At 37.6% G+C, this 17,024-nt stretch overlaps 1 protein-coding gene across 9 annotated transcripts in view; it reads left to right on the plus strand.

Moving 5' to 3' along the window:
- MTMR2 (myotubularin related protein 2) overlaps positions 1-17,024 on the plus strand; it is an 84,978-nt gene that overhangs the window by 55,253 nt on the left and 12,701 nt on the right. For all 9 annotated transcript variants that reach the window (XM_017881992.1, XM_017881998.1, XM_017881995.1 and 6 more), the window contains 5 exons: positions 2,881-2,982; positions 3,882-3,965; positions 11,477-11,626; positions 12,373-12,561; positions 14,643-14,828. In XM_017881992.1, the coding sequence (XP_017737481.1) occupies positions 2,881-2,982; positions 3,882-3,965; positions 11,477-11,626; positions 12,373-12,561; positions 14,643-14,828 (711 nt within the window). The remainder of the gene's footprint in view (positions 1-2,880; positions 2,983-3,881; positions 3,966-11,476; positions 11,627-12,372; positions 12,562-14,642; positions 14,829-17,024) is intronic.

Genomic DNA, 17,024 nt, shown 5'->3' on the forward strand with positions numbered 1-17,024 from the left:
CCAAGATAGTGCCACTGTACTCCAGCCTGGGCAACAAAGCAAGACTCTGTCTGAAAAAAAAAAAAAATAATAATGACCATCTTTAATGCACATAGTACTGATAGGATACCATATACTTCCACATTCATTATTTCACTTTGAGCCTTATAAAAATGCTGTGAGGTAGGCACAATAGACATTATTACCTTTAATTTACAAATTAGCAACATAAGGCTCTGAGCAGTTCCACTACTTTGTAGTGGAAGAACTAAATAACTAAATATATTATATATTCATATAAATATAATATAAATATAATATATATTCATCATCACCTGTCTTTTCTATTTCTAGTTCTCATAATTTTTCTTTTTTTTGAGATGGAGTCTCGCTCTGTCGCCCAGGCTGGAGTGCAGTGGCGTGATCTCGGCTCACTGCAAGCCCCGCCTCCTGGGTTCACGCTATTCTCCTGCCTCAGCCTCCCGAGTAGCTGGGACCACAGGCACCCACCACCACGCCTGGCTAATTTTTTTGTGTGTATTTTTAGTAGAGACGGGGTTTCACCATGTTAGCCAGGATGGTCTCAATCTCCTGACCTTGTGATCTGCCCATCTCAGCCTCCCAGAGTGCTAGGATTATAGGTGTGAGCCACCATGCCCAGCCAATGTTTCTACTTCTAAAACAACAGTGCAGAAAAATTGATATTGTAGACTTTTCTTATGTTCTAATCTACTGGCATTCTTTAAATGCATTGATATTTGAATGAAACATAGATTGTTACATTTTTACCATTAAGTCATAGATATTTAATACCATGTACCACTTCTCCAGGTCACTATTATTAAGGCCTAATTCACTAACACCCATGTACATTGAGATTCTACATCACATTGTTCCTTTCTTTTGCTATTCTGCCAGTGCCAAAAGAAACAGCATGTGTATAATTCAAGATACTTTATGCTAATCTTAGAAGTTTTGTGACTCTGGTATTAAAGCTAATGACTTAGTAATTATTTTTGTAGTTTTCTTTTTTTTTTTCGAGACAAGAGTCTGGCTCTGTCACCCAGGCTGGAGTGCAGTGGCATGATCTTGGCTCACTGCAGCCTCTGCTTCCCGGTTTCAAGTGATTCTCCTACCTCAGCCTCCTGAGTAGCTGGGATTACAGGCATATGCCACCATGCCAGGCTAATTTTTGTATTTTTGGTAGAGACAGGTTTCACCACGTTGGTCAGGCTGGTATCGAACTCCTGGCCTCAAGTGATCTGCCCACCTTGGCCTCCCAAGGTGTTGAGATTACAGGCATGAGCCACTGTGCCTGGCCTGTGGTTTTCCACTGTAGTCAGAAGGGCTCTATAAGTGTAATTGCTGTCAACCACATGTCAAGCACACTGTTTCCTGATCACTTTTCTGTAGTTTAATAGTAAGTAGCACATAGAAAGAAGATAATTTTGAATCTTAATCATTTTAAATGTAATTTTTTTTCCATGGAACAGGATCGTTATCAATTAACACAAATATTTGTAGGGCCCCTGACATGGTACTTTCAGAGAACTCTGTGGTTAACAGAATGATTCTGAGTATCTTTCCTAGTTATAAAGGTATTTACTGAGGGAAAACAAGATATCAGCTTAGGTTCCTGCACATGTTTATTTTGAAAGATAGTAAAGACAGCATTCTAGTTTTGGATCAGATTTATAATATACTGTCTTACTCACGTATCGTGGGTACATTGTAGTGGAGTGGCTTTGTGTGTGATTCTACAAAATGAGGCATAATAAAGCTATTTTGAACTCTGCCTAGGTAAAAACATTTAAATAAAATGATTAGTCTTAAAATTATTCTTTTCTTATAAATTTATTTTTTTTTAAATTTTTTGTAGAGACAAGGTCTTGCTGTGTTGCCCGGGCTGGTCTTGAACTTGTAACAATTTATGTTTCATTCAATTATCAATCAATGCATTTAAAGAATGACAGTAGATAAGAACACAGGAAAAGTCTACAATACCAATTTTTCCCCACCACTGTTTTAGAAGTAGAACACCTCAAGTGTCCCTCTTGCTTTGTCCACCCGAAGTGTCAGAATTAGAGGCATGAGCCACTGTGTCTGGCCCTTGAAATTATCTTAATCCCCAGTTTTTTTCTAAGTGCTATTAAGATACCAGTAAACCAGAACATGAATAACTGCATTCAGCCTGAGCATAGAAAACTGCTTAGGGACAAATGAAAGGGAACCTTGGTCTTTAGACCTTATTGTAGAGCCTGGATAATATAAACTAAACTATTCAGAGGTTATGTGTCAATAGATAGTGGAAGAATGTGGTTATGGAGTGAAGGAAGGAAGACTTTCAGGCAGGGTTTAGTTCTAACAAGCCTAGTAGCAGGGGACTTAGGAAGAGAAGGTCCAATGCAAATGAACCCTGGGAAGGGATAGTTAGTAGGAAAATAATCACCAGATATAATGAAATGAAGGCACATATGAAATGTAACAAATACTAATCAAGTTTTAGTAATAAGGAAATTTATGAGAGAAAATGGGCTTTCACAGGGAAAGCACATATGCTGATAGTTTGTGTCAGTCATGATATTAATCTTCAGATGTAATATCGTTAATCCCCAGTGGTTACATCAAATACTGTCTCTTTCACTGGCCTATTTTGAGTCCATAAGCATAGGTAAATTTTCTGCCGTCTGAATTCTGCTTTGTAGTAGAGTACCTGTGTTTCTTTCAATTTTTCCCAGTAAACCATTATAATTTCCCTATCTCCAGGAGCTGATGTCTGATTTATTTTTGTATCCTACATTCACAAATCTTAACATTTTACAAGATAGTTCCAAGTAACCTTATTTATTCACTTAAGTGAGTAGTGAACAATTATTAACTTGATTCCTAAATCTTTTCTAGGATATTAGGAGTTTACGATTTGCTCATAAACCTGAGGGGCGGACAAGAAGATCCATATTTGAGAATCTAATGAAATATGCATTTCCTGTCTCTAATAACCTGGTAAAACGTTTCCTGTCTTTGGAAAATTTGTGCTATAATTATTGATGTAGTATAAAGAAACTTGTTTAAGCTGTCTAGAATCTCTACATTTACATCCCTGATTTGACATTTAACCAGTTGTATAGTGTAAGTATAACCTAGTATCTTGCATCAATTTCTTTAGGCATGAAATAAAGGAAGCTGGACTAGCTGATTTCTGAGGTCCAATCCAGCACTAACATTTTATGATTACATGATCTGGTTATTCAGGGTGTTTGCATGATGAAAAGTTGCCTGTTGTCTTCATTAGGATTTGAAATCTCCTTTCTAATTGGGAGCCAGTTAAGACTAGCAATTTGGGAGGTAAGGGTAGGCAAACCCTGAGTTCCCACTATGTGCTATAGACAGTGTTAGACTCCCACGTTTACATCACTTCACTTCTCTGTAGCCTATGGTGGTAGATATTATTTATCCCTGTTTAGCGATGAAAGCAACATCAGGTAAGCAGTTAACTCAAGGGCACAGTTAGTAGGAGTACCATTTGGAATCAACGTTGGTCTTATGACTCCAGTTCAAATTTTTTTTTTGTTTTGGCATCATAGTTGTTTTAAATGTAATGTCTTTATTTGAAAGTAAACCTACAAAGGCTACCAAAGATAATCTGAAGGAAATATAATAATATGTTAATATTTGGTAAGTTTTGTTGTCAAGTGTCTTTGCTTTTTTGTATGCTTAAAAAATATGTAAAAAAATAGATTTTCAAAATTATAAAACAAAAACTATAATACAAAAAAGGATGCTAATACATAAACTGTTCTTGCAGATAAATAAATGAAAACTTTGGATATATGGATACATTTCTGATTCATTACCTTTGTGAATATCTTTTTTAGCTCTTACCATTGTTTACTTTTTTGTAGCCTCTTTTTGCTTTTGAATACAAAGAAGTATTCCCTGAAAACGGATGGAAGCTATATGACCCTCTTTTAGAGTATAGAAGGCAGGTATGTACTTTCTTTTCTTTCAATTTTAGTATTTTGTATTCTTTTCATTACAAAGAAAACTGAGTGAACCACGTATGAAAACCAGCATATCTCATACCACAGTAATTCACTACAGTAACAGATTAAAGCAGAATTCAATCTTGAAATCTGTTTTAGTATATCATTCTTCCTATTCTTCCTTCAGTATACCACTTCCCAAAAAGTCTCTATACTGCATTAAGCCCCACCTAAAATAGTCTTTTCTTTATTTTTAACTTTCCTCCTGTCCACTATGCTTTCTTGAGAATTTAAGACATACTGATTATTTCTTGGTAATCATTCGATTTGTTATCTAGAATATTCTAGAATTCAAATACGAAAATTCTTGAGCTTTTACTTTTGTATTTAAATTTCAAACATAGCATTTTAATTATAACATTTCTAATTAATTGTGGTTTTACAAAACCACAATAAGTAGAGGTAAAGAACCACCACCAGAGAGCTAAAGATATCTAAATGACTTGAAGTGGGGTTTGTTACCGCACTTACATGTGGAAAGTGAAGTTGAAATTTCCTCATTTAGTTATAAAGTTAATTGGCAAAATATGAAATAGAATACAAAATAAATGGAATCAACTAAAAGCCAAGAGTATACAAGAAACATGTTAGGAGATTTGTGCTAACTCAAAAATCCAGTGTCAGAAGAAGATGACTAAGCAACAAAAAGTCTAGCAAGTGTCTTTAGAAATTATAAAAATGAGGACTACTCTTTGGGAATCTGGGAAGAAATTGCTGTCCCAGGAGCATTCAGTGTAGAACTTTGGAAAGCAGATGAGGTAACTGTGTCTAAATAAAAGAAATAAATTATTACTGAAAAGAAAAAATAAGTTAAAGTGTAAATGAACAACTGTACCCATACAGAAAGAGAATTATGAGATTAGGAATTGTGACAGTAAGAATAGAGCATTGGCTTCTACATAAAATGGTATGGATGCTTTATGGTCTTTGACTTACTAGATGAATTTGTTGGCTTTTTTTTTTTTTTTTTTTGCAGAGTGAGAAACTTTCTGAATCAACTAAAAGGTCTAATGGAGTCAGGACACTAGTTAGAAGCCGTAGTTTTAAGATTTTTTTCTTGGATATATTTTAAGTTTATTACAGAAGAAAATGCAGATGATCTCTTAAAATTAAGGACTAATGATAAAGCATCAGATTATTCACTTTCACCCCTTTAAATTTAAAAGAGGAAGTGGTAATACTTGCATTCTGTACAAAATTCAAAAGGTCCAGCAGGGTATACTGAAAGGTAGGTTTTCCTACCAGGACAACCCTGTGTCCCCCCAGCCATTCCAGTTTCCCTCCCTTTAGGAAATGACATTATTGGTTTCCTATTTTTTTCAAAGGTTTCATGTCTACAAAGCTTGTGTACGTATGTTTGGGTATTGTTTTTTTAAGCATATGGTAGCATGCCATGCACACTCTTCTGTGCTTTTCTTTTTTCATTAATATATTTTGGAGATGGTACCATCTCCAAACATATAGACCTTTCTGTTTTATAAAATTGAGATATAACTCACATACCATAAAATTTACTATTTTAAAGTATACAGTCCACTGCTTTTTAACATATTCACAAAATTGTGCAGTTACCACCACACTCTAATTCTAGCACATTTAGAAGACTTAGTTTTGAATTTTAGCTCTAGTTCTTACTCTCACACTTCGATATAGGCTCTTAAATGAGTCATTTATGGCACACTGCCTTCATTTTTTACTTGGTGATAGATACCACGTTATGGGATGTTTGAAGGATTGGTAACATATAGAAAGGCACTTTGTAAATTGTAAAAATCTGTCCAAATGATGATTATTATAGTTTTTGCATTGTGAGGCTCTGAAAAACAGGTATCATGACTGGCTTTATCATGTGCTGCCACTAAAAAAATGAAAGCCACATTCATTCAATAGATCTACACTTAATCGTGTTAAAAGAAATTAGACTATATCTCTTCAAAAATGAGCAAAGGCTGGGCACAGTGGCTCACACCTGTAATCCCAGCATTTTGGGAGCTGAGACAGGCAGATCACTTGAGCCCAGGAGTTTGAGATCAGCGTGGGCAACGTAGTGAAACCCCATCTATACAAAAAAACAAAAATTAGCCAGGTGTGGCGTGCACCTGTAGTCTCAGCTACTTGGGAGGCTGAGGTGAGAGCACCACCTGAGCCCAGGAGATCAAGGCTGTGGTGAGCTGTGAATGTGGCACTGCACTCAAGCTTGGGCAACAGTGAGATGCCCCATGTCTCAAAAAAATAAGTAAATAAATAATAAAAATGGGCAAAGCTATTAATAACTGTTTAGGTTTGTCATATAAGAGAATGTTTCTTTAATTTACTCTTGAAGGACATATACAATATGCAGTGATTATAGACAGGACTATGGAATTTGTGGATAAGGCCAAGAAAAATCAAGTCATCAGTCTGGGCACAGTGGCTCACACCTGTAATCCCAGCACTTTGGGAGGCCAAGGCAGGAGGACTGCTTGAGCCCAGGAGTTCAAGACAAGCCTGGGAAACATGGTGAAACCCTGTCTCTACCAAAAATACAAAAATTAGCCAGGTGTGGTGACACATGCTTGTAGTCACAGCTATCCAGGGGTGTTGAGGCAGGAGGACTGATTGAGCCCTGGAGCTCGAGGCTGCAGTGAGCCATGAATGTGCCACTGCACTCCAGCCTGGGTGACAGAGTGAGACCCTATCTCAAAAAAAAAAAAAAAAAGGAAAATATCAAGTCACGGGTAAAAATCTGTATAAAGATAATTAATGAGCAGCCCAGTGCAGTGGTTCACACCTGTAATCCCAGCACTTTGAGAAGCCAAGGTGGGATTGCTTGAGCTCGGGAGTTCGACACCAGCCTGGGCAACATGGTGTAACCCTATCTCTACAAAAAATACAAAAATTAGCCAGGCGTGGTGGTGCATGCCTGAAGTCCTAGCTACTCTGGAGGCTGATGTGGGAGGATTGCTTGAGCCCTGGAGATTGAGGCTACAGTGAGTTGTGATTGCACCACTGCAGTCCAGACGGGTAAGGAGTGCAGAGACCTTATCTCAAGAAATGAACAAAAAAGATAACGAGCATGGTCTCCTGCAGAAATACCCAATATAAGTCACATGCATTACTTAACAAACTTGGAAAACAGTCACTTCAGTCAAGGGAAACAGAATTTATCCTTAGAACTGGAATGTAAGTAACTAAGAAAGCCATAATCCTTTCAGTTTGTATAATAACTTGACCCTGACAAGTGGATACTGAAGGGCAGTGATTTTGCTTGGAGAGTAGATATATACCAAAGATCAATAGTTGTCAGTATATTTTTAGTACTGTCTACAAAGAGAGTGTCTGAGGGCTAGCCAATTCCAGTTTTCTGCTTGAAAGGCAGTTTTTAGTGAAGATAGGCGTGTCAGCTTATCTAAGAATGAGGTAGCCATGAAGGTAATTTAAGTCCGTGGTTCTCATTCCTACCCCACCCTGCTACTTACCTGAATAATGTGACATTCCCCATGAGAACAGTAGTTCTCCTGGTAGTGATTTTACAAGGATATGGGAAGTGGAGTGGGAGATGGGAGTACCTTTCTGAGTTGGGGGATGGTGCATTAGGCTCTCCAATGTATGCTTCTCAAGTGATCTGATCTTCTTAGCTCTAACTCCATGTTTTCAAAGAAAACTTTGGAAACTGATTTTGCTTCTTATGGAAATTTCCTATGGTTCACTGATTTATTCATTTATGCATTTATCAAATTCATATAATACCTTCTAAATACTAGTGGCTAAAATAGGAAACAAAATTATAAAGTCCAGGTTCCCAAAGAGTTTGTGTTCAATGGAGCATTCAAACAAATAGATTAACAATTACAATATAATGTAATGAATAGTCTGATAGAGCAAGTACTGTAGGGAGAGAACATGAAGCCATCTGGGAGCTGAAAGATGTCTGATATAGACTAGACCAGAGCATATGGTGGCAAGGGAGAGATCTGGAGAAAGCAGATTGTAGAGGGCTTTGCTAAGTCTGGTAAAGGATTTCATACTTTATATGAAAAGCAATAGGTAGCCATTGATTTTAAGCAGAGGAATGACATAATCCCTTTTGCATCTTAAAAGATTACTGTGGAAGCAGTATAGAGAATGGATTATGGAGGGACAGGAGAGAAGTGATAATGGCCTGAATTAGGGAAGTGGTGGTAAGAACTGAAAAAAGTGAGCAAATTTCTGGTATTTCTGGAGGCAAAATCATAGAAATTGGTCACTGACTGGATGTAAGGGATAAGGGAGAGGGAGGAGTTAAAGATGATAACCAAGTTTCTTGGTTGAATACCATCTCTTTAAACTTGCCAATTCACTGTACCTTTTAGTATAGCATGTGAAAATATATATACATATATATAAAATATATATAAAAAATATATACGATATATAAAATATGAAATATATAAGTATACACATGCTATACTAAAAAATAGTGAATTGTGTGTGTATATATATTACATATAAGTTTTAAGATGGAATCTCACTGTATCATCCAGGCTGGAGTGCAGTGGCACGATCTTATGTCACTGCAACCTTCACCTCCTGGGTTCAAGCAGTTCTCCTCCCTCAGCTTCCCAAGTAGCTGAAATTACAGGCATGAGTTACCATTCCCGGCTGAGTTTTGTATAATAGAAACGGGGTTTCATCCATGTTGGCCAGGCCACTCAATTTTCCTTATCTGAATATGGTACTGGGATATAGTATCAACTTTGAAGGGATAGCAATGAGATACAATACTTGTTACTCACTTCATTCACCTCACATGATCATGCCACTTTTACACACCTGTTAGAACAGAAAGAATTATTTAAAGTAGTTAAGCCAGGCGTGGTGGCTCACGCCTGTAATTCCAGCACTTTGGGAGGCTGAGGTGGGCAGATCGCTTGAGGTCAGGAATTCAAAACCAGCCTAGCCAACATGGTGAAACCCCGTCCCTACTAAAATTACAAAACCTAGCCAGGTGTGGTGGTGTGTGTCCCTAATCCCAGTTACTCGGGAGGCTGAGGCAGGAGAATCGCTTGAACATGGGAGGTGGAGGTTGCAGTGAGCCAGATGGAGCTATTTCACTACAGCCTGGGCAACAGAGCAAGACCCCATCTGAAAAAAANGCACTTTGGGAGGCTGAGGTGGGCTGATCGCTTGAGGTCAGGAATTCAAAACCAGCCTAGCCAACATGGTGAAACCCCGTCCCTACTAAAATTACAAAACCTAGCCAGGTGTGGTGGTGTGTGTCCCTAATCCCAGTTACTCGGGAGGCTGAGGCAGGAGAATCGCTTGAACATGGGAGGTGGAGGTTGCAGTGAGCCAGATGGAGCTATTTCACTACAGCCTGGGCAACAGAGCAAGACCCCATCTGAAAAAAAAAAAAAAAAAAAAAAGGCCAGTTGCTGGTCTTGAACTCCTGACCTCTAGTGATCTGCCCGCCTCAGCCTCCCAAAGTGCTGGGATTACAGGCATGAGCCACCGTGCCTGGCCAGCACGTGAATATTTTGTTAAAAACCTCTAATTAAGCCTTTTACTTGTGGAAATAAGTCATGGGTAAAAATATGTATAAAGATAATAAGCGGCCTGGTGCAGGGTTTAACTTTCATCTTGAAGTTGTCCAGAATATCTGAAGTCAAGGAAATCAGGAGGGAGGGAAAGATGTACACCATAGGGAGCAAGATGGGACCAGGCTAATTATATGGGGTAAACAGGATGTAAGGTACTAATGAAAGAACAGTTAGGGATAAATAGAAGTGCTATTGAGAGTGTTTGCTGGAAGGGAATTTTATTTCTTAATGTTAACATCCTTCTGGGTGTTTGGCAACAGCTTGAGAAATACTTCTTTAAAGGAGAGTACATTCTACTCTTTGAGATTTTTACAATTTAGTGAACTAGGATAATAAATTTTTCTTGAGGAATAATGTGCTTTTATATAAAAAGGACAGATTTGGAATGGTCATGGAATTCTCTACTAATTCCTAATGTATAGCTTTGGCCAAATTACAAACTGTGCCATAGTTTCTTTATGAAATGAAGTTAATGAAACCTGAGTACAGTAAAATATATCTGTGTTTGGTGTAAAGAGGCTGGCAAAGTGCCTACACATAGTAGATGCTCAGTAAATGTATTTTTCACTTTCAATTCTTTTTGTTTGATAAGAATTTTCAGAGATCATAAAATTTTAAAGATTTTCTTAAGTCCAATCATTTAATATAATAGCTTAATTTTGTATATAGTGAAGGATGGAAAATTTCAGTTGTCTTATTAAGTAATCCTATAATGTGAAGTAGTACACTATAAAATAGCAGATGTTGAAGAAGCACGAGAGCTCAATAGTTGATATATTTTTAAAAAATTGTTTTAAACACTTTTCTTGCCTGTTGCCTGTTATTTTGCCTTGCATGCCTCCCTTACTTTTCTAATATATTTTAGATTAGCAAAATCCATTAGTACCTGAGTGAAAAATGTACTTTATGTATATAAGTGATAGCTTTGTATGTAGCACTCTGGTGGACACTTGGCGCCTGACTTCTGATATTTCTTTGTATAGATGAATGGCAACAAAGTCAATCATCCAGTCAAACTGAATGAGACCCTGCACTTTGGGAGGCCAAGGCAGGCGGATCACCTGAGGTCAGGAGTTCGCGACCAGCCTGACCAACATGGTGAAACCCTGTCTCTACTAAAAATAAAAAATTAGCCACGCATGGTGGCGCATGCCTGTAATCCCAGGTACTGGGGAGGCTGAGGCAGGAGAATCGCTTGAACCCGGGAGGCAGAGGTTGCAGTGACCCGAGATCACATCATTGCACTCCAGCCTGGGCAACAAGAGTGAAACTCTGTCTCCAAAAAAAAAAATAGAAACATTTGGCCAGGTGTGGTGGCTCACGCCTGTAATCCCAGCACTTTGGGAGGCCAAGGCACGTGGATCACGAGGTCAGGAGATTGAGACCATCCTGGCCAACCCTGTCTCTACTGAAAATACAAAAATTAGCCCAGCATGGTGGCGTACACCTGTACTCCCAGCTACTCAGGAGGCTGAGGCAGGAGAGTCACTTGAACCCGGGAGGCAGAGGTTGCAATGAGCTGAGATCGCACCACTGCACTCCAGCCTGGGCAACAGAGCGAGACTCTATCTCAAAAAAAGAATAGGAACATTTGAAGTATTAATGTTTCCTCCCTCCTCCTGAATATGCTTAGCACAGGCCCACACTCAATATTTAGTGAATTAATGTCTGTTATTTAACATCAAATTGGGAATTGGGTTCCAAAAATGAATACATATCCCTATATCAGAATATCTAATTCTAAAAGCCTGGTACCACAGGCTGACAACAGCTATCCCAACACTTTAGGAGATGGACAGTAGAGGTCAGAGAGATTGAACAGGATGACTTCTGTCCTGGTGTCGTTTAATATTTTAGTTAGATAGAAATTTGTCTTATGTTTCATTTCACATGTAGGGAATTCCAAATGAAAGCTGGAGAATAACAAAGATAAATGAACGATACGAACTTTGTGATACATACCCTGCCCTCCTGGTTGTGCCAGCAAATATTCCTGACGAAGAATTAAAGAGAGTGGGATCCTTCAGATCAAGAGGCCGTATCCCAGTAAGTAGGAAGTTTGGAGTTTGGACGAGCCTTTGCAAGTGCTTTTTTACTCAACGTAATGCCGAGATTAATGAGTGGGAGAATGGATTCAGGATATAAATAGCTACAGCAGCAGGTCTTTCGTGGGGATATTGGAGATTGATTTATTTAGTAAAGTTAAAACTGGAGGAAAGACTTAAAGAGGCTTCCGGAGAGTGTGATATGGGTATTAGATAAACTACACAGAATTGCATGATTCTTCACTGAAAAGCAAAGTTTGCTCTGTGTATTAGTCACTATTTATCTTATTGTATATTCTTTAGTCATGGTGATAAATGTTCTTTTTTTTTTTTAAGTCCTAGAAAGAACACCTTACAAATGTATAACTGGATCTTAGAAAGATGAGCTTAAATAATTTTAGGTACAAAATTCATAGATTCTAAAGGCTTTTAGAACTGAGCAGTTTTGCTAGTATATTAAGTGGGATTTACTTAGCCCTGTTTCAAAGTATTTTTTCCAGGAGGCAACATTTCCCAATAATCAACGACTTTCCTAAATCAGTATCTGACTAAAGAATTAGACCAAGTTTTCCACATGCCAGAATTGGCTTGAAAGAAAGGCGATTATTTTTCCTAGCAGCCCCAGATGTCCTTTCATGGTCAGGCTTTGGATCCAATTAGAAAGCAGAGATTTATTGAGTACTGTTTTTGAGAATTATAAACAGAGAAGTATGTAAAAGGTGTGTTACCTTTTTTTTCCTCATTAAGGTTTTATCATGGATTCATCCTGAAAGTCAAGCCACAGTAACTCGGTGTAGCCAGCCCATGGTTGGAGTGAGTGGAAAGCGAAGCAAAGAAGATGAAAAATACCTTCAAGCTATCATGGATTCCAATGCCCAATCTCACAAAATCTTTATATTTGATGCCCGGCCAAGTGTTAATGCTGTTGCCAACAAGGTCAGATGGTCTCTTAGTAATTATGATTATAATTATGCTTTCATGGATCAGCTGAGTTTGGCAGGGCCACAGTGTAGTAAAAAGAGCTCAAGCTCTACACTGGTAAAGATATACGTTCTAGTCTTGGCTCTTCAACTTGACGGTATGATTTTGAATTATTTAACCTCTTTAGACCTCAATTTGTTTATTGGTAAAAATGAGAATAATAGTTAACAGTGGGCCGGGCGCGGTGGCTCAAGCCTGTAATCCCAGCACTTTGGGAGGCCGAGACGGGCGGATCACGAGGTCAGGAGGTCGAGACCATCCTGGCTAACACGGTGAAACCCCGTCTCTATTAAAAAAAATACAAAAAAAAACTAGCCGGGCGAGGTGGCGGGCGCCTGTAGTCCCAGCTACTCGGGAGGCTGAGGCAGGAGAATGGCATAAACCCCGGAGGTGGAGCTTGCAGTGAGCTGAGATCCGGCCACTGCACTCCAGCCTGGGCGACAGAGTGAGACTCCGTCTCAAAAAAAAAAAAAAAAAAAAGTTAACAGTGTTGTTTTGGGAGCAAACATCATTTAATAAAAAATAATGCATAACCTTGTGCTTACTTACATAATAACTAGGTGTTCAATTATTCTTAGTTTCCCACTTCTCCAAATTTGACAACTGAGTTTATGACTCACTGAAGTCCCTGTATAGTCCTGCTCTAGGAATAGCAAACTAGTGTTCTCAGTGACTAGTGGTGCCCTCTTCTGACCGTCCTCCACCTGAACAAGTTATTCAGACTAATGAACTGACAGTCAGCTGTAGCTGATTGTTCCAGCAGAATAAATACTAGCATTGTGGAAATTGAAATTTTGGTTCAGTTGACCAAATCTATAGGAGGAGGGAAGGAGAGAGAAGACATAACAACTTAACTACAGCAGCAGGTACCATTACTGAAAAGTGCTCATCTTTTCAAGTGTACATTTCAATGCTTTTAGTATATTCACAAAGTTGTACAACCATCACCACTACCTGATTCCAGGGCATTTTCATTCTATGTGTTTCTGTGACAGGTTCTGTATAGTTGTTACCACTGCTGTCTTTCTAAAATGTTGCAACAAATTTGAATCGAAAGTTCCTGTCTTATTCCCACTCTTCAGAAGTAATCCTTGTTAACAGGTATCCATTGAAACACTGTTAATTCTATAATTGTGCCAAATGATTTCCCAGACTCTCAGTGTCAGAAAGGAAGCTGAACTTCTGTTCTTTCAGTAATTTGTTGCTGTTTATGAGTTCGTGGGTTCTGTTGTTTGCAAAGATGTGGGTCATATGATCACTTAATTTTATATAATTATATTTGCTGCTCCAGTATTTTCCTAATTTGTTTCTATTAGGGCTCTAAGAAGTATGATTTTACACACGAGTTAAGTAGAAGATAGAATATTTTATTCATGGAATATAAAAGATTAAGTCCAGAAAATTAGGTTCTTTCTAGCCATAGCTTATTTTGAACACCAAATATTTTCTCATTCTGTTCTGTAGATGTAGATTTAAGTCTTTGAGAACATTCATGATAGCATTCTGTGCTTTTATACTTGTTCTTTTATTTAAAAGAATTATGTGGTTAAAATGAAGCAGGTCATTTTGATTGCAAGGAATTTATTTCTCAGATATGAGATTAAAATGAGGTGAAGAGGCGGGAGGTGAAGAAGCATAGGTAAACCAGACATGTGGTCGCAGCACCTGAAACTTACAGTCTGGTAATTTCAGTATATATGAAAGGAAGTCTTCTATAAGAACTTATGCTTGGGTAGAACTTGAAGTATGGCTGGGGAAATTTAGTGCTTTACAATGTTTAAATACCCTCATATGTGTTTCACATTTAATAACAGGCCACATAAGCAAGTCAGAGTACGTATATATTCATTTGGTAAAGAAGAACATGAGGAAGCGAGTGGTTGTGCTAAATAACTTGTCCTGAGCCATCCACATTTTCCTGTGGAGTTTTCGTGGTCTCCAGTAATATGTATCATCTTTTAGGCTATTGGATATTTTATGTCACTTGTCCACAGATGTGCATTCATTATGATTTTCCATGATGTGCTTTTTTCCAGGCAAAGGGTGGAGGTTATGAAAGTGAAGATGCCTATCAAAATGCTGAACTAGTTTTTCTGGATATCCACAATATTCATGTTATGAGAGAATCATTAAGAAAACTTAAGGAGATTGTGTACCCCAACATTGAGGAAACTCACTGGTTGTCTAACTTGGAATCTACTCATTGGCTAGAACATATTAAGGTGGGTGTGTGTTACTATATCCCAAACAAAGACTTTCTCTACCCCTTTGTTTATGTTAGCTTTTTATATTAGCAATGAAAAATGGGTAAATGCTTTGATATTTGGAATTACTACTGAATTTTAATGTTTGAATGAATTGGTTTTTTATATTGTGCATTTGGTTCTGTTGTACTTCTTTCGTTCCCCCCTCCCATCCTATCTGAATTCGAACCATCCTTCAGATTCTAGTTCATATTTCATTTCTTCATAAAGTCTTCCCAGATTGCATCCTTTTCCATTTTCTCTGAACTCTTTACCCTGTTTTTCTATCTAGTCAGGAACTAGCCTGTACTTTGTTTGCTTTTGTGTGTCAAACAATGTATATTGCTAATTTATGAAGACCAAGACTGGATAAATCCTATATATATATTTTTGTCTTCTCAGGAGCTAGGGCAGCACTATCTGTGAATAGGTACCCAGTAAATATTAGTCGCATGGTATGTGAAAACCATTCTGATCAGGAAAATGAGGTGGAGTGGTTGCATGAGCCACACTGAGTGCTAAGTCATTTGCAGAGCACATGTCAGTGCTAATTTACCTAACATGCTAATACAGTTATCATATTTTCAGATATGATCTGTCAGTAACATAACTCACCAAAATATAGACTTATGTAACCACATATATAAATATTATGAGGTAATGGGAAATGCAATCTTTCATGATAAGAACGATACTTCTACTCACATTAAAGTCTCTGAAGTTCAGACAGAATTGAAGAGAAAACCAAACTGAGTTAAGATTTTTAAATAGACCACTTTTACTATTGTTTCCCTTTGAGAAGCTTAGAAGCTTGGAAATCACAAAGTGTAAACACTACTCAGCATGTTCATGTGGCCCATTTATTAAATTATGTGATGTGTAAATATACAGTCTTAGGCTTGATTTGGAACTAACATAAATCTCTGTGTTTGATTCTGAAAACTCCAAGTATTTAATTTGCAGCTACAACATGGTCTCTAAAAGTCTGGCTATAACAGAATCAAATTTCCCTAGAGGTATAAGACATATAGTTGGGCTAAACTACTTTATTCTCCCCCAGTCCTTATCACACCAAGAAAGTTTATTCACTCAATCACTCTCTTCTGGTCTCTGTTCAAATATCACCTGAGAGAGGCCTTTCCCTGCCTCTTTACAAAGTAAGAGTTCTACCAGCACTCCCTATAACTTCTATGGAGGGTTTTCACTTATTGCCATCTGGTATACTGTATATTTCCTTGTTTATTTGTGACTGGTGGGCCTCGCCCAAATAGAATATAACACTTCAGTAAGCAGGAACTTTGTTCTCTGCTGTATGGCCTGTGCGTAGAGCAGTATCTGCCTTCTAGTAAGGGACTCCATAAATGTTTATTTAATGAATGAATGAATGATTACTACTTTGGATAACTCTTCCTGATCAATCGTAACTAAGCCTTTGGGTTAGTGATTCTTAACTTTGTATATGCACTAGAATTATAGGTGGAATTTATTAAAATACTGAATTAGGATCATTGGGGAATGGGGTCTAGGCACTTCAGGCTTACAAATGCCTCTGATATATAGTCAAGATCGTCATAGTACTCCATTTCCAGAATATGCTTATAGCTGTGATCCAGGGGAAGTTACCATACTTCCAAGCTTAATAATCTGTTTTCTTTCATTCTCATCTGTGTAGGTAGAACTATACTGTTTTTCAAGTATAATACGATATGGCCATTGCAGGGAAGAATAGGCTGTACTGTCCTTTTATTTTATGTATTTATTTTTTTAAGATACCATACTTTTTTGTTTCTTTTTTTGATATGTCTAATTATGTTTAGTTTTAACTCAAGATCGATTTTAGAAAAGGTAAGTTATTTTGTAAAGGATTTCTGCATATTTAAAAAAAAGAGCTTAAGTTATTTTAAATAACAGATTGATATATTAATCTGTGAATTTTCATGCATAGTGTTACAGAAAAGTAGCTCACTCTAAAGTTTATACTGTGCTTGCTGTATGCTGTGTGACATAAAATCTTTAGTCAAAACAATACAATAAATGCGATAGAATATTTCAAAAGAGATCCAGTATTATTGCTTTCAGGTACTTGTCCCAATTTGGTTTCAGTAAGCGTTGTTTCAAATCATAAAAGGCTCCAATTTCCATATCAATTATTTTATTTAAATAGATGATGGAATA

The sequence above is a fragment of the Rhinopithecus bieti genome, unplaced genomic scaffold (assembly GCF_001698545.2).
Source record: "Rhinopithecus bieti isolate Rb0 unplaced genomic scaffold, ASM169854v2 scaffold_12653, whole genome shotgun sequence".
Classification (NCBI taxonomy): domain Eukaryota; kingdom Metazoa; phylum Chordata; class Mammalia; order Primates; family Cercopithecidae; genus Rhinopithecus; species Rhinopithecus bieti.